This window comes from Perissodus microlepis, chromosome 23 (assembly GCF_051167445.1).
Source record: "Perissodus microlepis isolate ML-2025 ecotype Zambia chromosome 23, ASM5116744v1, whole genome shotgun sequence".
Taxonomy (NCBI): domain Eukaryota; kingdom Metazoa; phylum Chordata; class Actinopteri; order Cichliformes; family Cichlidae; genus Perissodus; species Perissodus microlepis.
Genome location: NC_140482.1, coordinates 27,426,729 through 27,452,333, shown reverse-complemented (window position 1 = coordinate 27,452,333; position 25,605 = coordinate 27,426,729). Strand labels below are relative to the sequence as shown.

The 25,605-nt window shown below is 39.8% G+C and overlaps 1 protein-coding gene across 11 annotated transcripts in view; it reads right to left on the bottom strand.

The window, feature by feature from the left end:
- Positions 1-25,605, bottom strand: part of naaladl2 (N-acetylated alpha-linked acidic dipeptidase like 2) — a 460,659-nt gene that overhangs the window by 267,033 nt on the left and 168,021 nt on the right. For all 11 annotated transcript variants that reach the window (XM_084921762.1, XM_084921764.1, XM_084921763.1 and 8 more), the window contains 2 exons: positions 23,815-23,992; positions 19,958-20,119 (listed from right to left, as the gene is read on the bottom strand). In XM_084921762.1, the coding sequence (XP_084777888.1) occupies positions 19,958-20,119; positions 23,815-23,992 (340 nt within the window). The remainder of the gene's footprint in view (positions 1-19,957; positions 20,120-23,814; positions 23,993-25,605) is intronic.

Genomic DNA, 25,605 nt, shown 5'->3' with positions numbered 1-25,605 from the left:
GTCTTCCTTCCAGGTCAGAAAGTACTGTTATTGCTTCCTACCAGCGATAACAAGTTGCTGACAAAATGGCATGGACCATACGAGATCGTCAGACAAGTGAGTAAAGTCACTTATGAGCTGAATATGCCAGAAAGAGTTAAAAAATATCAGACATTTCACGTGAACTTGTTGAAGGAATTCCACAGCCGACAAGAGCCGGTCTATCAGTTACTGGTGCGTTCAGTTAAGGATGAGGAGGTGACTGAGAAGTTCTTTCCAACTAACATTCAAGTTTGTGCTTCAGTTGACCTTTCTCATTTGTCTCCTACTGAGCAGGCTGATATAAAACCACTCATGGACCCACAGCTCTTTCGAGAAACACCAGGCTTCACATCACTGGTTCAGCACAAGATACGGGTGAAGGAGGATGCACCCGTTCGACAAAAGAGCTACAGAATTCCAGAACGGTTGGTGCCAGTGCTGCAGAAAGAAATAAAATTGATGTTGGACCTGGGAATCATTGAGGTGTCAAGTAGTGAGTGGTGCAGCCCGATTGTTTTGGTACCAAAGAAAGATGACACCCTGAGATTCTGTATTGATTTTAGATATTTGAATGCAGTATCCAAGTTTGATCCCTACCCAATGCCCAGGGTGGATGACCTGCTGGAGAGAGTTGGATCAGCAAGGTACATTACAACACTCGATCTGTGTAAAGGATACTGGCAAGTGGCTTTGGCACCAGAAGCGAAAGAGCTGACAGCCTTCAAAACTCCTTTTGGTATGTACCAATTTAAAGTCATGCCATTTGGGCTTCAAGGTGCACCAGCGACATTCCAACGATTAATGGACCATGTACTGAGAGATGTGTCAGCATTCTCTGCAGCATATCTGGATGACGTGGTGGTGTACAGCCAGTCCTGGGAAGAGCATGTCATTCACCTACAGAAGGTGCTACACTCCATCAGAATGGCTGGACTGACTATCAATCCCAAGAAGTGCTCCATAGCCAAGAGAGAAGTGGAGTACTTGGGCTTCGTGGTTGGCTCTGGGAAGATAAAGCCGCAGGTTGGAAAGATTGAAGCAATTCAGTCCTTCCCAGTTCCGACAACAGAAAGGAAGGTGAGAGGTTTTCTGGGTCTAGTAGGTTGGTACAGGAAATTCATACCTTCTTTTGCAGAGCGATCCACTGTACTGAATGACCTCACAAAAGGCTCAGCCCCCAACAAAGTGCGTTGGACAGGAGACTGTAAGCAAGCATTCAGAGACCTCAAGGAAGCAGTTTGCACACATCCAGTTCTCCACAGTCCAGACTTCAACAAGCCATTCATCTTGCAAACTGATGCTTCAGGAGTTGGCCTTGGAGCTGTCCTTCAGCAAGAGGTGGATGGTGAAAGAAGGCCTGTGGTGTTTCTGAGTCGGAAACTACTCGACAGGGAGACAAGGTATTCGACGGTGGAGAAAGAGTGCTTGGCCATGAAATGGGCTATTGAGGCCTTGAGGTATTATCTTCTGGGACGTCACTTCACTCTGGAGACTGATCATCATGCCCTCCAGTGGTTGAACCGCATGAGGGATGCGAATGCCCGCATTGCAGGATGGTACCTGTCTCTGCAGCCTTATGACTTTACGGTCCAGTATAGGCCGGGGAAGTCAAATGTGGTTGCTGACTGTTTATCTAGGATGACAGAGGACTGAAGCACTTCGTGCTTAAAGACAGGGAGGAGGAAATGTAAGGAAGAGGACTCCCTTACTGCATTTATTTATATTATATTATCTGTATAGCACCTTAGAGCACACCTTTCACTTTATTAAAAGCACTTTATCAAGCACTTTATTTAGCATTGCACTTTAAGCATGGATTTGCACACACAAGAAGTTTAAATATTTATTGACTATTTATTGGGAATTTTAAAATCAGTTGGTAGCCTTATTTCAGATCTGGCACAGCTGCTCCTCATCAAGGAATGTGGTGGTTGTCTGTCAGGAGAGGAGAATGGTGATTGAGATTGTGATTAAGGTTTACCAGTAAGGAAAACTAATGCAAATGTGTGTGTGAAATCTAGGGATAAAAGTGGTGCAAATAAGTGTTTGTAAGATAATGATTACTCACCTTTCTTGCCTGTGTCCTCTTCAAGGTGTTTGGGCAAATGTTTCCCCGGGGGTCCAGACACCATTTAAAGGTTCCGGGAGAGACCAGTGGTAAAGAGAGTGTGGTGAATCTTGTTGTGCTTGGGTTTCTGGGTTTTTATAATATTGGGTTTGGTGTAACAGTAAAGTGTGAAATATTTATTAATATGTAAATGTGAAAATGTATTTATGTATTTATTTATTCTAATTGATATATTGTATACTGTGGTGGAAGGTTGGGATTTAAGAATTTACCTTAGAGTGGAATAATGGTTTAGTCTGTGACAGCTGAACATATTTAAGGCTGCCAGTTGTCATTAGAGGGTGGATTTTCAAGCTGTGAAGAAGCTTGACAAGTTGTTGTAAGGAGAGCTGTATAGCAAATAAATACTTTGTTCCACTACACTTGCTTTGGTCCATCTCACTGTGTTTCCAGCCGCTAAGGGCCGCCTTGTTACACTGGGGGTTCGGGAGAACCCAGCCAGCCTCAAGTGTCGTCAGCTGGAGGGTCCGAGGGGCCCGTTCAGCCTCCTGTCTCCGCTGGAGGGTCCGAGGGGCCCGTCCAGCCTCATGCCACGTCAGCTGGTGGGTCCGAGGGGCCCGTCCAGCCTCAGGTTTCGTCTGCCGGGGGTTCGGGAGAACCCAGCCAGCCTCAGGTTTCGTCAGCTGAAGGGCCCGAGTCGCCCGTCCAGCCTCAAGTGTTGTCAGCTGAGGGTCCTGGAGGACCCAGCCAGCACATCCTCACGTCTGCTGACGGTCCGGGGAAGTCTGTTCAGCCGTCACCTACTGACTCATCCCCCGCGACTTCTACATCATCGCCTGCAGCATCATCGCCTGCAGCATCATCGCCTGCAGCCGTCCCGCTGCCGTCAGGTTCCGCCGCCGTCCCGCTGCCGTCAGGTTCCGCAGCCGTGTCTTCATCCACGCCTGGTCCGGCCTCCGTGTCTTCATCCACGCCTGGTCCGGCCTCCGTGTCTTCATCCACGCCTGGTCCGGCCTCCGTGTCTTCATCCACGCCCTCGTCTGGTCCGGCCTCGTCTGGTCCTGCGGTTGCCACACCGCCGTCAGAGCCAGCTCGACCTGTTCCGCCTCGCCTCTGCCAGCCGTTTTCCAGGCCGCTAAGTTGGCATCATGGCCTTCGGGGACGGCCTCCGGAAAGAGTTCGTCGCCGCCGCTGGCATCGAGGCCGACCTCCGGACCTGCTCAGTGGCTGGCACTGCCTTCCAAGTGGTCGGCCTCCTGATTGGTTTTGCCTGCGCCGTTGCCGTGTGCACGGTCGGCCTCCAGAACTGTTTGCCCGTTGCCGTGTGCACGGTCAGTCCCCTGAACTGTTCGTGGACTCTTGAGCTCTTGTTTCGTTTTGTTTTTGCTGTGCTTTCCTGCGTTTTTGGACTCTGGTGCTCCTTGTTTTTTGTTTGGTCTTGTTCCCCATGTCTCGTTAGCCCTGATCTCTCCCAGCTGTGTCTCCCTCCTGTTGCCGATTCCCCCGTTACTACCCTGTGTGTGTATATAAGCCCTGTGTTTTCCCATGCTCGGTGTCGCGTCGTACCATCAGTTTATGCCTGTGTGTCTTTTGGTCTCAGTGTTCAGTCCTCACTTCATGTTTTGTTTTCTTGCCAGCAATAAAGCTGAGGTTTTTGAGTTGCATTCCGTTTTCCGAGTCCTGCATTTGGATCCTCATCTCTGCCTGCCCGCACACAGAGCCGTGACAGTGACGCTATGATTCTTGGATCAGTGCTTTATGTGGGCCATAGAGGCATTTGCTAAACTTATGGTTAATATTTTGATTGCGTACAGTGTTTTATAATTCTGTCCAGATGTACCTCCCTGATGTTATAGCCTAACATTAACAAAGGAGCAGATTGCCTTCCAGGAAACTTACTGTCTTAAATGTGTCTACATAATCATCATAAAAGATACACTATTATTTAAAAAGTGTGTATTTCCTCCCTCCCACCATTTTACAGAACTCGCAAAAGACAATCAACACATGATTTAGTGTGTCTTATTCATTCATGTGTTATTACCCCTACTGAAATTGTAAAACATAGTAGTGGATTGAAGAGCTGTCTTCAAGCTAATGAGTCCAGTTTGGTAATGCAGTAGTTGGATTTGCTCTGTTCTCCCTTTTCAGTAATCTACATACAAGGTGTGAATTCAGTCAAAGACTGAGCCATATAATAAGGCTAATATTACAAGCTATTGAAGAACACAACAGCACCTCACTCAAATCCCACCGAAGTACACACAGTAACTTGCACTGAAAGAACGATGCAATTAATTGCGCCCAAAACTGTAAGAGTGTGAAACTCTAGGTACTGGTTTGTGAAAACCAATTTAAACATGTCTATGCACATTCTGTACGTACGCTTATTTGTGTCTGTGTGTGAGTCGGAAAGAGTGAAAAGCAAAGTGCAGCCAGAGAAAGGAGAACCATGAGAAGAAGAAAAAAACACTGCCGTCAGTGCCTTTTGGCTTTGTAACAAATTGTATCCCCCCCGGAAAATATTCTGTTACACAACAGTGTAAGTGGTAAAAGTGGTAGAACAAGAGTGTTAATAGACTTGGCTGTAAACGGTGTTCTTGGTTCCTTTGTTGTTCTTCCAAGTACACTTACATCTAGAGATATTTATATACATTTAAGAGCATTTTTTTAATGCTCCAACGTATCATTACAAATATTTTAAAAAATACTCTCAGTGATATATGGGATCAAAACGAAAATCAAACCAAAGACAATGCACTGGCCAAAAAACTTAAAGGAACACCTTTTAATCAGAGTATAGCATCAAGTCAAGTAAACGTCCAGAATATTGATGTGGTTCTAATCTTTTCTTACTGTTTTTTTCCCACTAGCTTTGCATTTAAGACCACCAGGTACCGGAACAGCTTCTTCCCTACAGCTGTCAGACTCCTGAACTCTGCCTCCTGACACCTGACCCACATTAATCTCATGGACTGAACACACACACAACCACCTACACACACACACACTGGACAAAAACAAACAAATGGACAACTGTACCCTCATACACACAATACTAACATGGACTGAACCATCACTCACAACCACTAGCACTTTATAGCCTCTGTAGAAATTATCCACATATTTCACTTATCTTAACTGCACTACTGTAAATGCTGTATAGACAATCATTCTGTACAATATGATAATTATAATTCTACAACTGTTTACAACTGTTTATAACTTGCATAGTTCATATTTCTGCATAGCTTTATATTTCATATTTCTATATAGTTTTCATATTTCTATCCTGTTCATAGCCTGTACATAGCTTGTACACCCACTACAGCCTGTACATACTTATAGTTATAGCATATTCATAACATACCTTCATATTGTGTACATTGTAACATACCCATAATAGACCCATATTTTGCACTTTCATACCTATAACAGGCCCATTTCTGTAATATATCTATATATCTATATTATTGCTAATATATATTTTGTAATATATCTATATTATGGCTAAAGCACTTCTGGATGGATGCAAACTGCATTTCGTTGCCTTGTACTTGTGACATGTGCAATGACAATAAAGTTGAATTCTATTCTATTTAGCTATAGGGTCAGTGTCACTACTGGTAGGTGATAACTGGATCCTACAGAATTTGCACAGGTAGTCCAACTAAAGGTTTGCACATTAACATGTCCCATTGCCGGAAGGTTTATTGTGTCTCCCAGTCTCAAGAGCATGGAGGACATGCAGGGGACACGCAGTTATTTGAGGAGAGCTTGACAGGGCTGTGAAAGGTTCTAAACCTATCAGCAGGACCGGTATCTGCTTTTTTGTGTAAGGAGAAACAGGATGAGCATTGCCAGAGCCCTACCAAATAACATCCAGGAGGCCACTGGGTGTGACTGTTTCTTACCAAACAGTCGGAAACAGACTTCATGGGGGTGTTTGTTTTGACCTAACATAGTCGGCCCTGTGCGCTATGATAATTGCCATGCAATATCAGAACTGGTGGGTTAACCACTGGGTCTTGTGCTTTTCACAGATGAGAGTAGATTCACTCTAAACACATTCAGCCTTGCGTTTTTCTTCATTGCTGAATTGCTATTTTTCATTTTATTCAGATTCAACATAACTTGCAAAGTTGACTCGTGGACCAGGAAATGGAATACTGTAATTTCTCTGTTGAAACTATGGTATTTGTTGCTGCTTTTTGACATCAACACAGCTTGATCAAACTTACATTATGATATTACTTTGTAATATATTACATTATTACAGAAAATAAAGAAAAGAACACACAAATACAAAACAAGAGGGTAAAATCTCTCTACTGTACAAATGTATTTACACTTGCAGTATCATTCAAAACCAAATGCTTGATCATGAGGGTCATTTTTTCATCCTTGAAAGAGTAGTTGTCAAACAGCTAACAGATCATCTGCAGAGGAATGGTTTATTTGAAGAGTTTCAGTCAGGTTTCAGAGCTCATCACAGCACAGAAACAGCTTTAGTGAAGGTTACAAATGATCTTCTTATGGCCTCTGACAGTGGACTCATCTCTGTGCTTGTCCTGCTAGACCTCAGTGCAGCGTTCGATACTGTTGACCATAATATCCTATTAGAGCGATTAGAACATGCTGTAGGTATTACAGGTACTGCACTGCAGTGGTTTGTATCATATCTATCTAATAGACTCCAATTTGTGCATGTAAATGGAGAGTCCTCTTCACACACTGAGGTTAATTATGGAGTTCCACAGGGTTCAGTGCTAGGACCAATTCTGTTTACATTATACATGCTTCCCTTAGGCAGCATCATTAGAAGACATAGCATACATTTTCACTGCTATGCAGATGACACCCAGCTCTATCTGTCCATGAAGCCAGATAACACACACCAATTAGTTAAACTGCAGGAATGTCTTAAAGACATAAAGACCTGGATGGCCGCTAACTTTCTGCTTCTTAATTCAGATAAAACTGAGGTTATTGTACTCGGCCCTGAAAATCTTAGAAATATGGTATCTAACCAGATTCATACTCTGGATGGCATTACCTTGGCCTCCAGTAACGCTGTGAGGAACCTTGGAGTCATTTTTGACCAGGACATGTCCTTCAACGCACATATTAAACAAATATGTAAGACTGCTTTCTTCCATTTGCGCAACATCTCTAAAATTAGAAATATCCTGTCTCAGAGTGACGCTGAAAAACTAGTTCATGCATTTATTACTTCCAGGCTGGACTACTGTAATTCATTATTATCAGGATGTCCAAAAAACTCACTGAAAAGCCTTCAGCTAATCCAAAATGCTGCAGCAAGAGTACTGACAGGGACTAGAAAGAGAGAGCATATTTCTCCTGTTTTGGCTTCCCTTCATTGGCTTCCTGTTAAGTCCAGAATTGAATTCAAAATCCTGCTCCTCACATACAAGGTCTTAAATAATCAGGCCCCATCTTATCTTAATGACCTTGTAGTACCATATCACCCTATTAGAGCACTTCGCTCTCGCTCTGCAGGCCTACTTGTTGTTCCTAGAGTATTTAAAAGTAGAATGGGAGGCAGAGCCTTCAGTTTTCAGGCCCCTCTTCTGTGGAACCAGCTTCCAGTTTGGATTCGGGAGACAGAAACTATCTCTACTTTTAAGATTAGGCTTAAAACTTTCCTTTTTGCTAAAGCATATAGTTAGAGCTGGACCAGGTGACCCTGAATCCTCCCTTAGTTATGCTGCAATAGACGTAGGCTGCCGGGGGATTCCCATGATGCATTGAGTTTTTCCTTTCCAGTCACCTTTCTCACTCACTATGTATTAATAGACCTCTCTGCATTGAATCATATCTGTTATTAACCTCTGTCTCTCTTCCACAGCATGTCTTTTATCCTGTCTTCCTTCTCTCACCCCAACCGGTCGCAGCAGATGGCCGCCCCTCCCTGAGCCTGGTTCTGCCGGAGGTTTCTTCCTGTTAAAAGGGAGTTTTTCCTTCCCACTGTCGCCAAAGTGCTTGCTCATAGGGGGTCATATGATTGTTGGGTTTTCTCTGTATCTATGAAGCGCCTTGAGGCGACTTTTGTTGTGATTTGGCGCTATATAAATAAAATTGAATTGAATTGAATTGAATTTAAATATTGGGATTTTTTCTGTTATTATTATTGTAGGGTCTTTACCTCACAATATAAAAAGCGTCATGTTGCCTGTTGCTGTTGTGTGCTACATAAATAAAATTGAATTGAACTGCGAAACTGATTCATTAAAATCATATAAGATTAGCTCCAAAGGATGGGGTACACCCTCTACAGCAGGGGTGTCAAACTCATTTTGGTCTGGGGCCACATACAGCTTAATCTGATCTCAAGGGGGCCAGACCAGTAAACTCATTCCAAAATTACATAGAACTAACAGTAAGTCCACTTTTTTTCTTTGTATTAGTTCAAAGAAGAAATAAATTATAAAAATCTTTACATTAAATTAATTGTCCTTTTACACTTTTACTCAGTTTAACATTTATTTAAGTGCATTATACATAAAAATCTGATTACAGTGATTGCACAATGTTTTAAAACATTTAGTCAACAAACAGTTTTGTGGAACTTAAAAACACTGCCCTGCATGTTAAAATACATCAAACACATCTAAATTTAGAAATGAATGAATTTAAAATCCATTTTCCACATCTAGGAAGCAATTCTGAACACATAAATTGAGGCCACACACTTGAAATCTTAAGTGGTAGCTGTTTTAAACAGACATTTGATGAAGTAAATTTGGCCCCTTGTTAATGCATAAAATGTAAACAAAAAAAACCCTCACATAGATAACATATGTGGCATGCATAAGACATAATATTTTACTTAACAATAGTCTTCTCTTGTAAATCTGTTTCTTACTACCACTGACTTTCACAGCAATTACTAGAGCAAATATTCACATTTGTTTATTTTATAGTGCAACGTTCAAAGCAGCATTCCATAGAATTTAGTCTTGCTCAGTATTTGCCCCTGAAACTCGGCATCTTTTAGCCTGCACAAGTGCATCAATATCAGGCATCATATCCTGAGTAGCAGCCAGTTTCAGAATCTCATTTAAGTGCTTATGTGTGAGCTTTGAGCGTAGCTTTGTTTTATTAATGGTCATGAGTGAGAAAACTTGCTCACAAAGGTAGGTAGTCCCAAACATGGACAACATTTTTGCAGCCAGTGCTGTCAATTTAGGATAGCGTGGTAGGAGATACTTGTAAAATGTGTCCAAGCCCACAGAGGCAAATTTGTCCTTCAATTCTACATCACACTGCAAATCAATGATTTCAAGTTGCATGTCAACAGGCACATCAGAAGCTCTGACTGTGAATGGTGAGCGAAAAACTGCGAATTCTGTCTCGAGTTCGCTAAAGACCTGAAATCGTTTCTCAAATTCCCTCAGCAACCCTGAAATCTTGTCTTTGTACTGTTTCACGTCAGGATTAGCACTTGCTGCGCACACATCTCGGAGACAGGGAAAATGAGCAGGGTCTCCGCTTGCTATCTGCGTCTCCCATAACGTGAGCTTTAACTTGAATGCATGTATGCTGTCATAATACTGTTACAATTTTTTTGCGTCCCTGCAACATTCTGTTCAGATTATTCAAGTGCTCTGTAATATCAACCATAAATGCAAGGTCCTGCAGCCAAAGTGGGCACTGTAATTCCTTAACAGGTTTTCCTTTTTTCTCCATAAATTGTCCAATTTCCCCACGTAGATCAAAGAAGCGCTTCAGCACAGCACCTCTGCTTAACCATCTTACCTCAGTGTGGTATGGCAGACCATGGGTAATGTTACAGTCACTGAGAAGGCTGTCAAACTGACGATGATTGAGACCTCTGGCTCGGATAAAATTAACAGTTCGGACAACCACCTCCATGACGTGATCCATTTTTAAGGACTTGCAGCATAATGCCTCCTGATGCAAAATGCAATGAAATGTCCAAAAATCACCCCCTCTATTCGCGGCTTGTACTTTCTCTCTGAACTTGGTCACAACACCTGCTTTTTTCCCGATCATTGACGGCGCACCATCAGTGGCCAGGCTTACGGCGCGGGACCAGTCCGCCCTGACCCTGTCCAGTGCTCCAACTACGGAGCAGAAAATGTCCTCAGCTGTTGTGGTGTCGATCATAGGCACCAACTCGAGAAACTCCTCTGTGACAGTCAAAGTATCATCAACTCCACGAATGAATATGGCCAGTTGAGCGACGTCTGTAATATCAGTACTCTCATCAATTGCAACAGAAAATGCCAGAAATGACTCCACTTTGCGTTTCAGTTGGCGGTCCAAATCTGCTGATTGTTCCGAAATCCTGTCTGCCACGGTATTTCTCGTCAAGCTAATATTGGCAAAAGCTTGTCGCTTCTCAGGACACACAATTTCAGCAGCCTTCAGCATGCAGTTTTTGACGAACTCCCCCTCAGAGTACGGCTTTGATGCTAATGCTACTTGGCTAGCAATTACGTAGCTGGCTTTCACCGCAGCATCACTGACCTCTCGGCTCTGGGTGAAAACAGATTGCTGTTTCCTCAGACCAACCAACATTTCATTTACCTTTTTCACAGTTTTCTCAGTTCTCCGTGCAAGCTGTTGTATTTTTCACCATGTTGAGTTTCATAATGGAGCCGAATATTGTACTCCTTAAGCACCGAAACTTGTCGCATGCACACTAGGCACACGGGTTTCCCATTCACATCCGTGAACATATAGGAAGAAGTCCATTTTTCTTGAAAAATCCGACACTCTGTGTCCACTTTTCTCTTTTTTGACAAAGACATTTCGCTGATGAGGGTGCCTTTCCAAGAGAAAAAGTGGGTAAAGCGATTGAACTGACTAAAACACAACGCCCCCTAGCGAACAACATAGGAACTGCAGATTTTAAAGAAAATTAAGTTTATTCTTTTTTTTAAATAATGCAAATTTATCCCCGGGCGGACTAAACCCCCTGGCGGGCCGGTTCCGGCCCGCGGGCCGTATGTTTGACACCCCTGCTCTACAGGTTGCCAGTCAACCGAAGGGCTAATACTAATCTATCACAGGGTATACAAGAAATCTCTATATTTGGAAAGACAAAAATTTGTGTAACAGTGTAATCTGTCTTTTGATGACTGTTATGCATCCGTGTGAGGCTGGTAAAAAGGATTTGCTTTTAAATAAAAGTCTTCTTCTCAGTATATTATTTTAAGAATACATACTAGAATCCAGCAGCCAATACTTTTAGAAGCTAAAATCCACAGTACATTTCATATTAGTTAAGCTTCAACAGCCAGAATTTGACAAAACAGGTGGTTATATTCCATCTGTGCTCACCAGGGAACATACACCAAAACTGAAAAGGTAATGTCCCGATGGATGCTCAATCATTCAGGTAAGGAAATCCCAGAAAGTTGATTTTGTTCATCCAAGTGGCAAAACGTTTCTCCCACTGAAAACTGCATCTAAATGAACAAAATCAACTTACTGGGATAGAAGCTAATGTTGGTTAGTCTAGAATATCGCAACTACAATCTTCTTATTTACTTCTGTGCCTGGTTTTTGCAAAATTTTATAGTTAGTTTCCTCTTTATGAACAAATCCAAACATACAAGTGATCTGCATCAGAATCAGAATCAGAATCAGAAAGGGTTTTATTGCCAAATGTTGAGCAGGTTTACCACATTTGGAAATTGCTGCGGTACTTAGTGCAAACATACTGTCATATAACACTTAAATAGACATAAAAATAAGAAAATAAGAATTAAAAGTGCTAAGTAGATAGATAGATAGTAGAACGGTGGCTTGTCTGCAGGTGTAATTTGCTCCCCAAAGGCAAAGGAGCACGATTGGCTTTACAGCCATTGCAATGTTAAGATATATTCATTCCAAAGTATCACGAAGCATTGCAATACCAAACAAGGCAAAACAGGTATTCGACAGAACATCACTTCATATTCTATACTGTTCACTGGTTTCACCATACTTAAGCTATTGTGCAGAGGTCTGGGGCAACAACTATAAAACCACATTACATTCACTTTTTATTCTTCAAAAAAAAAGCAATTCGAATCATCCGCAATGCAGGTTATAGGGAACATACAAACTCACTATTTTTGCAGTCTGAAATATTGAAAATTGACGATCTAGTGAAATTCCAAACAGCACAAATTCTATTCAAAGCAAAAAATAAAGAACTGCCAGGTGATATTCAGAGTATGTTTTTTTTGAAAGAAGGAAGTTATAATTTAAGGGGTTTTTGTAACTTCAAATCAGGGAAGGTACATACTACAAGAAAAAGCTTTTGTGTTCCTGTTCATGGAGTGAAACTGTGGAACAGTCTGAATATGGAATTAAAGCAATGTCCAAACATAAAACAGTTCAAAAAGAGTTATAAAAATATGATCTTCTCGAACAATAAAGAAAAGGAAAATATTGAAATTAAGTGAATGTCTCTATTTAAAAAAAAAATTCATGATGTGATATTATAGTATATAGTATATCAGAAATCTGTTCACTATTTTTATTACAAATTATATCAGTAAGGAAGCTGACTAAATATTAACTGGCAAAGGGTTGGGATTAAATAAGTGTTTACTTCTTCCCACTCCCTTTCAACATGTAAATGAATCAGAACGGCAGCTATATTGAAATGTATTGATTTTTTTGTATAGTATTTTTTCTCTCTCTCTTATTTTCTTTTCTAAATGTATCTGTATATTGTTTACATGTTTGAAATAAATTACCAATCAATCAATCAATCAATCAATCAATTGGCATAACAGTTGTTGTTTTCGCAGCTGGACGTGTTAGTCAGCTCTGTATCCCCCCTTTTGTTACCGCTCCCTGCACTGTCACAAATATACTGCATATCTATAAACAACAGTGACACATGACATATCACCGGCACCTAATGCTCCATAACCACAGATCTTAGAGAGTGTGTGTTCTCGTAATGAAGCAGAGCTTTAACTGAGCAACAGAAATGCACTCTCAGCAAAAAACAGTATCATCACTTTCTCACAGTTTCTTATGTACTCCTGCTGTTAGTTGCTATTTCTTCTAAGTTTAAGCTGGGATACACAAACTATATCTTACATTATGCTGATGGCCGGACTTTTCATAAATTTTAACTAAGGCTTGATTTCAGGACTTCCTTCCTTACCAGCTGACTTAAATATGAAGAGATGAAATAAGTAGAAATGCAGCAGCCCAAATGTCAGATTATATTCATATTTGCTTAAGAATATCTGTATTATTATTATCACAATATTTAGATTTCAAGTGTCTCTTATTCTCTTTCAAACATAATACTTAGGAAACCTCTCCAAGCTGCACATCGGTAGATGAGAACTTATGGCCGATCAGACAGGTTCAGTTTTCTGCACCATAGAAGACTTGTATGTCTTTTGAGAACAGGTATGCTCTTCTTAGTTCCAAAAATGACTCCCACTGTTATTTATTGGTGCTGTTGAGATTTTGGCCCAGTCACACAGGCCCATAGACTGGTCACCAGCCACCAGGTTGTCTGTCACAAAGAAAAACTTAGTATTTCTTCACAAGGAAAGGTTTGATGCAGCACCTTTTGCAACTGATCTCCCCTAGTAACACCCTGCAACTTTTGCAAACCATTCATAAACATTTTTCGTTAGCAACCAGAGGCTGTCAAAGGGTAACTGTTCGGTTTATAGGCCTTTGTGTGTCAGGCCTTTCTCTTTCCATTCTTTTTGATCTATCCAAGACACAGAAAGACTTGCATAAACTGGAGAAATGTTACTGTTACCTTTATCTTAGAGCAAAAAAAAAAAAAAAAAATTAGTGTAAAAGTTGCATTGTAATTAATTCAGCTGCCTTCGCTCTCTGGACTACAGACAATACTGTAATACTGTATTGAGATACTGATACTAAATACTAGGATGCCATACCTTCTGGACAGAAGTGCAAGTAGAGTGAATGTGAAGCAAGGCAGTAAATATGTTTATTTAAATATGTGTAAAACAAATAAATGTTAAAACATATATTAAATCTATTCTCAACCTTGGTTTTAAAGCAGCACAGCTAATTTTAGTTTCTGGGCCCCACAGCAACCCAAGTGGATCTCAGTGCAATTTAAACATTTCCCTTTATTCTCTCATTCACTTTATTGCCATTAGAATATAGAATATTTCTTTATGATAGTAAGAACTAGTTGTGGCATAGGAATACATTAAGTCCATTTATCTCATATTATATCCCTGTATAATCATTCATTCATCTCCATATCAGGAAAATAAGTTTATTTTATTTAAAAAATGACTTTAAAAATGTCTCCTCCCCTATTGTCACACATTTATCATCGTTAAAAATTTACATGAAGAAATTTAAAAAAAAGATTATCTGAAGTACCTCTAAACTTATTTCTTGTTCTCGTGTTCTTTTTTTTTTCAGCAAACACCATGTTAGACTAGTGTCATTGTCAAATATGGCCTCTTTTTTTCTTTCCCTCTCTTTTTATTCACACTCTGTTGACTGCTTACCCTTTCCATCTTCATTTGTTTCCTTCATTCCCCTCTTACTGTATTTTGCTCCTCTGTGCTTCCCTTGATTGCTTTATATGAGCAAGAAATCACATTCATGAAAATAAAATATGTCTATATTTCAACACAAAACCCTGGCACTGAACATTGGAATAATCTAAATGGAACTACTGCAAATTATATAATGTCTCAGTTTGGATGCGGTCTTACTTATGCTGTGGATTTGTATTCATTTATTCTACTTCATATTTACCATTTACAGTCTGATGTTATTGGAAACACCAAACACAGTGTTATTGATATGGCTGTCATGTTGCTCAGTGTATTTTGACAAGGGCTGCATTTCAAGTTAGCATACTGCACACACACACATGCGCTCAGCCACAACAGCTTCCACGTCTTTTGACATTACTTGGAATATTCTATATGTCTGTGTGAATATGACTTAAAACAACATCGATTTTCAGAAACCATAAGCTTTGTCATTCTCAACCACCCTAGGGATGTATCCCATTTTCACCTTGGTACTTCCAGGCACAGATGTTTCTGTATACAACACCGGCAACTTGGTTGTGGCGTTCCATGTATCCCCTGCCTGCTACCATCTTGCACCCTGCTGTTATGTGCTGGATTGTCTCAGGGGCATCTTTGCACAGCCTGTACCTGGGGTCCTGCCTGGTGTGGTAGACCTCACCCTCTACTGAACTTGTCCTTAGAGCTTGTTCCTGTGCTGCCATGATTAGCGCCTCTGTGCTGTCTTTCAGTCCAGCCATTGGTAGGATTTCTTGATATCAGCCACTTCTTAAGTCTGCCAGTGCGACATGCCATGCATGGTAAGGAGCTTTCTTGTCTTGATGTCAGTGGCATCCACCTCCTCCTTTGGCCAACTGATTAGTCCAGCAGGGCATATGATGACCAGGTGCTGATTGCCCTAGGCACTGCTGAATGGGAATCAGCTGACTTCTGAGGCCTTGACTCACTCTGCAGATATTTGGTGGTTCTGGTTTTCTTAGTGGCCTTTTTATGGTTCCCATTTCCCTATAGGATTCCAAGGTACTTGTAGCTGTCCTCAATGTCTGCAAAATTCTATTCTGATAGCACAATCTCCTCGGTTCTGCCTACAATCAATTCACTCATGTGGACTTGTGCGCATACACATAATTATAAAGAGTAGAAACGCAGTAAAAAAGCTTAATTATAATTCCATCAATATAGGAAGGTTACTGTGCTATCATGGCCAGAGAGTCTCTGCAATCAGTCACTAAAGCAACTGATTTCAGTGATTCACTTAACTTTAATGAAGAGATGAAGTAATCAGTGAAATGAGCTGCAGTGATGTCAAGATGGATGAGAACCTATAGATGATGGGTCACACTGCAACACAGCAGGCTCATGACTGTACACGAAACACCCATCTAAAGCATGTCTGCTACACACAAACAAGCTCATCTAAATTTTCTTATTTAGAGGCAGTTATTACAGGCAGCTGAAGATGAGGGGTTATTTTTCTAAAGAAAGAGCAAAAAATTGGCATTGGCTTTGGTAAGGGAAGTGCTTGCTCTGTGAGATTTTGGTTAAATTCTAAAAAGATTTACGGCCTCATAAGTTGTGAAGCCGTGTCAACACTGGAAGCAATGCACAGCAATGTGGTGACCAAATGCCCATAAAAAGTTAATGACGTCTAGAGACATTCAAGTGGTTCATTACTACATGAACAGGTAGTAGATACATTAGAGTTACAAATAGTGAGGACTTGGTCAGCTCTAAATCAGTGATAAGTATCTAGCACTGCTCACACTCCATAAAAAATAAAAGAAAATAATTTAAGAAAGCCAGAAGCCAGACGTTTTACTGAGTAATCTTATCAAGGACACCCATATTCATTTCACTTTCGGCGGCTTTCTCCATGAAAAGTTCTCTGGTAGTTTAGTTTCCTTGCACAAAATCCTCTAAAACCCTTCTTTTCAATAACCAAATAGAATAAACATGTGTACAGTAGGTTTAACAAGGCTATAAGGTGTGTTTAGGGTTTTGATTGTTTTATTAGCACACATAATATGCATTCTACTGCCAAAGAGCCATTCAGTCAACAAACATGGATAATTTCATTATTTTCATTATAATTTTCATTATTTTTCCAAATATGCAGAGAAAACTGGTACTGTCCACAAAGCATGTCAGATATCAAGACATTTGAACTATGCAAGTTCAAATTTCTGCATTGGTCATTAGCATGCAAAACATCACATAAAAATGTACAACAAAAATAATTGACACACTTAGTCAAGGGATAGGCAATTTACAAAGAAACTCACACAAAATAGTAGATGGAGCTAAATAAAGACAGACTCACTGTTTTAACAGCCATCATCTGCTAGCTAGTTATCTAAAATTGCAGTTTTCCGCAAAGCTTAAAAGTCCACTTTTAAGCTTTTTTTTTTTTTATTATTCATTTTTGGGTTAATAGCTTGTGATGTATGTTACTGCTTGTTCTGGTGCTAGCACAGCAAGATCTATATCATCTAGATAAGACTAAATCAGCTAGATAAAGATTTGCCATCTGATCATATCACCAAACCGGAATCTGCTATGATTGCAGTCGTAAAAGTGTGTCAGGCTTTACTCCTAAAATCTCTAAAAACTTAAAAACCACAGGCAGTTGTTCACATTTGAGATATGTGCAGACCTATATGCAGAAAAGCAACAACCAAAAAATGTACTTCCATATAGCTCAAAAATTTATTACAGGAGTATAATTAGCAGGAGAGAGATAAGTATTAGACAGGCAAAGATACTAGCAGTGACAGCCCATCTTCTAAGGATTTGAACTTAATCCATTTTCTCTCAAAGTAGCTCTGCTTGCTTACACACCTCTTTGAAGTGTAAATTGAAAAAGAATTGGTTTCATAAACTTTCTACAGTGACAAGCTTGGAAAAAAAAGTCTGTTCTGTTCTGCTGTGACACCCCCTATTTTACTAAGAAACAAGGCCAAAGATTGGAAATATTATATAATAAACAAAAGGGGACTTAATTAGTTTGTGCAAAGACAGTCACAATTCCAAACAATATGTACACTGAATTTATTTGTTGAATATGGGAGCTATTCATGCAAATGTAATAATCACTCAATGTGGGAGAATCCTGCAAACCAAACAGTAATTAATTCACACGAAGATATTTCCCCTGTCTAGTCAAGCAAAGCTGTTTAAATACGCTCCCCTTCCGCCATCATCTCCTTAGACTGTGACTCCCCTTTTTCCTCTTACATCTTTCTCTGTCTTCAGAAGTCCTTTCATGTGTCTCTTTTGCTTTGTCTGTTCCCGTCTTAGTTTTGCTATCCCAGACTCAACACAAAGTCAGATAGCTTTTATTCACCGTTTTCTGTGCCTTATAAAGTAAATAGTCAAAAAAGAATGATCAGGCTCTAGGTTAAGTAAATATGGGAATATCCACTGAACCAAACTATAGATACCTAAAGTATCTATCTATATGTAAAGAGTCCATAAATAACAGATTTTTATCATAAAATATGATTGTGAATATAAAATCATTATCGTAATTGATGACCGAGATGACTGGAGAAACCCTAAATGCCATCAGTTTCAATGAATGGCAATATAAAACTACATACTGCCCCCTTCAAAGTGTAGTAATGATCACATTTCACCTTTTACTGTGAAGCTTTTTCAATAATAGCCTTGAAGTTGTGAATGTAAATGTGAAGGATTGTTGAAGTAAAATTATAGAGAAACAAGAGAAAATGATTAAGAATATTTGCTACAATAATTTATCATATTTGTGGCTAACCACATCTATTGGACTGGATCCAGGGAAAAGTCCTGATGTATTTGCAAATTTGAACCAGAGAAAGAGGGATGATGGCACAGGGACCTGCTGTTTGTCTACACAAGTTTCTGTTGTTCTATGTTGAGGTCTGCTTTTATTCATACATATACTATTGATACAGGGGTATCTGTAAAATGGCCTGTATTTGTATAGCGCTTTACTTAGTCCCTATGGACCCCAAAGCACTTTACATACAGCCATCCACCCATTCACACACACATTCACACACTGGTGATGGCAGCTACATTGTAGTCACAGCTGCTCTGGGGCGCACTGACAGAGGCGAGGCTGCCAGACACTGGCGCCACTGGGCCCTCTGACCACAACCAGCAACGGGTTAAGTGTCTTGCCCAAGGACACAACGACTGAGACTGTCGGAGCCGGGGGTCGAACTGCCAACTCTTGAGCCGCAATTGCCCCATCTGTAGCTCAGGAGGTAGAGCATAATCTAATCAGAAGGTTGGTGGTTCAATCCATGGCTGCTCCAGTCTACATGCCAAATATCCTTGGGCAAGATACTAACCTCAACTTTCTCTCTGATGCATCAATCGGAGTATGAATGTGTGTGAATGTTAGATAGAAAGCACTTAAGCTTAGGTGGGAAAAAGTGCTGGTGTGAATGGATGACGTATGTACATTCTATTTTAGCACCATTTTTTTTATTGCAGACCACTCCTCTAATTTCATGTTTCACCTATCTAAAACATTAGTCATATGTGTTGATGTTCTTAGTTATAATAAATGACAAACTCTTCCATGAAGGACTGACAGGAGCAACAAATAACCATTTAAATTCACTGATAACTGCGATGGAGAAAAACTTCATCATTCACACAGATGGTAGAGATGTAGTGTGTAAGTGTGTGTGTGGGTAGCTTTGGTGGTTATGGAAGGTTGGATGGGGGTGTTTCTGGCACCCTGAAATATAAATGTGAGAAAATAAATTATAAAAAGCATGGAAAACTCAGAGAGAAACCATGGTGACATGATTGTTTCAGTTCAGTGGCAAAGCCTGTTATCTCACACAGACACATACACCCAGGCATCCTGTGATCCTTTGGCTTGGAGAAAACAACGTTCAGGTTGGAGGTTTGTATCAGTATTAGAAAAATAAATAAATTAAAAAAAGATTTGTTACCTGCTACTTTTTTATCTCTCATTTTCTCCCCTTTCTCTCTTTCTGCTATCTCTGAATCTTTTATTTCTTCTTTGGCTATAAATAGATCAGTGTCTGGCTAGAAGGTAACAAGTGAAAATAATAGTGAACTTAGGGGCCCTCAGACAGGTAGACAGAGACTTCCTCTCTGTCCACCTGTGTTACTTCTTTTAAAAAAATCATTCGGCCCTACTCCATCATAGCCATATTGCTTTCCCTTTATGATAACACCATTGATAACGCAATTAGTCTGTACATAAACCTTACTGAGCTGAATAGTGTTTTTGAAAGAGTGGTTTCAAAGAAAAGCATTTAATTTAAGAAGGGCAATGTAAATTTTGAAACTGGGGGCTTACCTTTGAAGGGCATCTATCTTGTCAGCGGTAATTCCTTTTAACAACTCCTCCAGCAGGTCGGAGCTGTCGGGTGGCAGAACAGGTGATTTGATAGTAGATGTGTGAGTAAACCAACCAATCAGGGCACCAAGGACAAAAAGAGCCACCCCTGCCAGGAAGTATCTACAAAGAAGAGAAGGGAGCAATCATATATTAATGTTAAAGTTATTCTATTATATAAGCAATCAAAGATGCTACTAAGATGTATTAGATATATTTGTATAATGAAATAATCAGTATCATCTGGCTTTCGCTAGGAATGTATATATCTTTTTGATCTTGGCCTATCCCTGAGTCATACTGAAAAAAATCTGTTATATTTACAAAATGTAAATGCCTTAATTTCTAAAGACAACCAAAGTTTGCAGCTGCTTAAGGTGTTATCTGATGTTTACAGCCTATCTGATGCATATTTGGTTTTGGCTTCATATATTATTTATTATCCAGATAATTAGTTTACCCTTCTTAATCTATCTAAGACCTAGGTAAAGAACTGCTGTAGAATATCCATACACTAAATTGAGATCTACACCTACATACATGCCAATATAAAGTGGATTTTTTTTTTTTGTTTGATAATTTTTTTAAACGCTAAGAATAATTTTTGTTCATTAATAAAGAAATTTAAAAAATCAGTGCTGACTATTTAACAACATTAAACAGCCTGTATTTTGCATATGCCGGACTCGATCAGTCCTGCAACCCAAGTCAGTCCTTTATAACGCAGACTTCTTCTTGCTTTTAATCATATTAACTACAGGGAGTGCAGAATTATTAGGCAAATGAGTATTTTGTCCACATCATCCTCTTCATGCATGTTGTCTTACTCCAAGCTGTATAGGCTCGAAAGCCTACTACCAATTAAGCATATTAGGTGATGTGCATCTCTGTAATGAGAAGGGGTGTGGTCTAATGACATCAACACCCTATATCAGGTGTGCATAATTATTAGGCAACGTCCTTTCCTTTGGCAAAATGGGTCAAAAGAAGGACTTGACAGGCTCAGAAAAGTCAAAAATAGTGAGATATCTTGCAGAGGGATGCAGCAGTTTCAAAATTGCAAAGCTTCTGAAGCGTGATCATCGAACAATCAAGCGTTTCATTCAAAATAGTCAACAGGGTCGCAAGAAGCGTGTGGAAAAACCAAGGCGCAAAATAACTGCCCATGAACTGAGAAAAGTCAAGCGTGCAGCTGCCAAGATGCCACTTGCCACCAGTTTGGCCATATTTCAGAGCTGCAACATCACTGGAGTGCCCAAAAGCACAAGGTGTGCAATACTCAGAGACATGGCCAAGGTAAGAAAGGCTGAAAGACGACCACCACTGAACAAGACACACAAGCTGAAACGTCAAGACTGGGCCAAGAAATATCTCAAGACTGATTTTTCTAAGGTTTTATGGACTGATGAAATGAGAGTGAGTCTTGATGGGCCAGATGGATGGGCCCGTGGCTGGATTGGTAAAGGGCAGAGAGCTCCAGTCCGACTCAGACGCCAGCAAGGTGGAGGTGGAGTACTGGTTTGGGCTGGTATCATCAAAGATGAGCTTGTGGGGCCTTTTCGGGTTGCGGATGGAGTCAAGCTCAACTCCCAGTCCTACTGCCAGTTTCTGGAAGACACCTTCTTCAAGCAGTGGTATGGGAAGAAGTCTGCATCCTTCAAGAAAAACGTGATTTCCATGCAGGACAAGGCTCCATCACACGCGTCCAAGTACTCCACAGCATGGCTGGCAAGAAAGGGTATAAAAGAAGAAAAACTAATGACATGGCCTCCTTGTTCACCTGATCTGAACCCCATTGAGAACCTGTGGTCCATCATCAAATGTGAGATTTACAAGGAGGGAAAACAGTACACCTCTCTGAACAGTGTCTGGGAGGCTGTGGTTGCTGCTGCACGCGATGTTGATGGTGAACAGATCAAAACACTGACAGAATCCATGGATGGCAGGCTTTTGAGTGTCCTTGCAAAGAAAGGTGGCTATATTGGTCGCTGATTTGTTTTTGTTTTGTTTTTGAATGTCAGAAATGTATATTTGTGAATGTGGAGATGTTATATTGGTTTCACTGGTAAAAATAAATAATTGAAATGGGTATATATTTGTTTTTTGTTAAGTTGCCTAATAATTATGCACAGTAATAGTCACCTGCACACACAGATATCCCCCTAAAATAGCTAAAACTAAAAACAAACTACAAACTACTTCCAAAAACATTCAGCTTTGATATTAATGAGTTTTTTGGGTTCATTGAGAACATGGTTGTTGTTCAATAATAACATTATTCCTCAAAAATACAACTTGCCTAATAATTCTGCACTCCCTGTATATTGCTGAAATTCTTGTTGTAGTACACTTTCTAAGACTTATTCTCTTCTTGATTTAAAAAACACATTTGGATATATGTGTATGGTAATATGTGCTTCTGACATCGAAGATTAGATGAAGAAGTTGGAAACACAATTTGGACAAAAGTGCATTGCTCACACACCCCTGTAAGTCCCTAAATGAGTTGAAACAATGGTTTATTTGTACATCCAATTCAGTCTTATTTGGCAGCTTGTTTATTTCAAAACCACCAAACATTTATCACAAAACATTATAGCAAAAAAATTAAAGTAACAACTGATAACTCTGGTCATAAACTTACTGTTGTCTTGAGGAAATACAGATCAATAGAGTCATCTAACTAAGTTGAGAGTCTTAAAAGTAAAACAATGCTTGCACATAATGTAAAGTTTAATATTCAAAAGGCATTCTAGCAGGTGCTGTCAATTACAGAACGTCTAAGAACACAGGGACCATTCCCAAACTTTCTCGTATAGTACATTAATGGCACTGAGTAGGGTAATATAGATACAGTATGTAATAATTAGACATGGAAGAAGGAGCGAGAGGAAGAAGTAAATTCAGTGAAACATTCAGATTAGATGACGTTTAGCGTCAGCAGTGAGAGGACAAAGGGCAAGGACTTTTTTAGTTCCACTTTCAATTCAATTTATATGCAGGGAACAAATATTCATTGGTATAGACACGAATGGCAAGAGTCATATAATAAAAACAGATAAATGTCATCAGTGTTGGGTGTAACTGATACCAAAGATGCAATAAGAATAATGTAATGACATTTATCAGTAACGCAGTAATGTAACAGTGCATTACTCTACTAAAATCAGTAATTACATTATGGTTCCAATTGTGCTGTTATTTGCGTTTTTTTGCAGCTGATTTCAGTTTGTTTGAAGGGACAGGGAAACTAAGAAGTGGTTGACACTTTTTTAAGGGTTAGGGAAATGGACAGTGGTTTTTTTTATGGAGTAATGCAAAGGTTGATCTCATAAGTTAGACAAGAGGAAAAAAATGTTTCCTGGACCAGTGTTTTCATTACCTTCTAGCAAATGAAGGCCCTGAATGTCTGAATTCTTTGTCCACAAAGTTTAAACGATAATATTTTAACTGCATGGGTTAAAATTCACCTCACTCCAAAACTGCATTGCTACTCTTTCCTTGCTTGTTTTTTTTTTATTATTATTATTATAATAATGCTATTGCAAACTTTTGTCAAAGGCAGGATATAGAGCAACAGTATGTTGTAATAACCAAGAAACGCAATGGCATCCATTTTGAAATTACACCATATTTATTTTATAGTTTCATGGTTCTATTTTCCAGTCTTATTTGTTCCCATATTTAAACTACTATAACTTATTCATTATCATCTGCTACATCATTGTAATGCATAAACTGTCAATATGATCTAAGTTCTAAAGTGAAAGAAATTCTACAAAGGTGAGTATGGGCAGGTACAGTGATCCTTGAATTACTTGACTAGGAAACAGTGCAGCCGTCTTTGTCCTTTATGTCCAGGAGCCCTGGTGAAGTGGGAGATGTAGTTGGGATCTTCTTGAAGTCGTTCAAATCGTCCATGTGGTGAAACTGATACAGAGGGCTGGATGGGTTCCATCAGTTCAGGGTCAGGGTCAGGACCAGGGTCTGAACACCCTGAAATTATAGCATTGAACACAATTAAAGTCAACATTACAGCATTACTGTCAGATTTAAGCCCTGTGGCTTAAATCTGACAGTAATGCTGTTATTTGCGTTTTGTGGAACAATTGTGTGTGGAACATTTGTAAAGATGAAGTTAAAAAAAAGTACAACGCTACATAACTTCATAAGATTAAAAACAATAAACAGCACGAATATAGAAAATGTGTCCCTCTGTGATGGAGCAGTATAATTGTATTCTAATGAAGCCTTGTCTTCATTTATGTTGATCAAGGCGAGAGTAACCCAAGCTGAAAGTATTCATTAAGGTATTTGTTACACTTCATAAACGCATGGCACAAGATAGAAGAGCCACCTCCACAGGACAAGACTCAGCTGTCCATCCGCATCTAAAGGACAAAGGTCACTCTTTCGAGGATGCCAATGTTCACATTTTGGACAGAGAAGACAGATGGTTTGAAAGAGGAGTGAAAGAAGCCATCTATGTCCACTGTGAACAACCATCTTTGAACAGAGGCGGTGGCTTACGACATCAACTTTCTGCCATCTATAATCCAGTTTTGAGTTCCCTCCCCAGATGCCTTAACGCCCACTCACATCCTGGGCCATCTGACCTCAGGAAATCACATGATAGGGTGGGGCTAGGTTTCACAATGAGCTCACCCGGAACTTTGGCTGATTGTGACCTACACCCGTTTTCACACCTTGGCTCATGTGATTAGGTAGAGGATCACTAGGTGGTCCATTGTCCCTCGTGGGGGGACACTCCCACAGGGCTTAAATCTGGGACTCTCCACCATTTGACCTTAGAACTGAAGAAGCTTCTCAGATGAGAGGGGAAACGTCTTCAAGCAACTTAAAGAAATCCAGCCGCTTTTCTTTCCAAGCTCCTTAGAGTATTCGTTACATGGATATAATTTCAAACACAACTCAGTTTAAAAAACAAATATAAAGAGATCATTTTTACAAGGCACATATATTTAGTGGGGTCTTAATCACAGGGTTTATAGGCCACTGTAAAAATGTAGCTCGTTTTGGTTTGTAAAAGTGTTTTATGAGTGTATTGTATGTGTGTAGACTTGTATATAGTTATGAATTATTATTTTAGTTATATTTACATGTTCAAAATAAAAGTATCAATTAATCAATCAGTCATGAGATTAAAAGGGTTCAATACCTTTGTTAGTTAGTTAGTTAGTTTGTTTTCTCTGCCAAAACCATAACATTGCATCAAACTCAGTTTAGAGAGGTAAATGCTAACATGCTGAACTAATGTCAAATAAATAACCATTGTGAGCATATTAGCACATCATCATGGAATTAATCTCAGGCAATAATAAAGCCAATCATACTGAAAAGAATTTGAAACTCAGTCTTTTTAACCACAGGCAGATTGGATTGGGTTATAACTTTCTAATATGTACCTTTTACTGTAATTAGGAGAAAACAGACAAAATAATCAATATTTGGTTTTCAGTCGTTAAACTGATTAGCCTACTTGCTTCAGAAGGCATAGGATAGAGAGCTTTTGCTTATACTGAACTTAAACGGAGACATTCAAAGCTCAGAAACTCAAGTTTTGCTTTAGGGTACTTATAAGCAGTGTT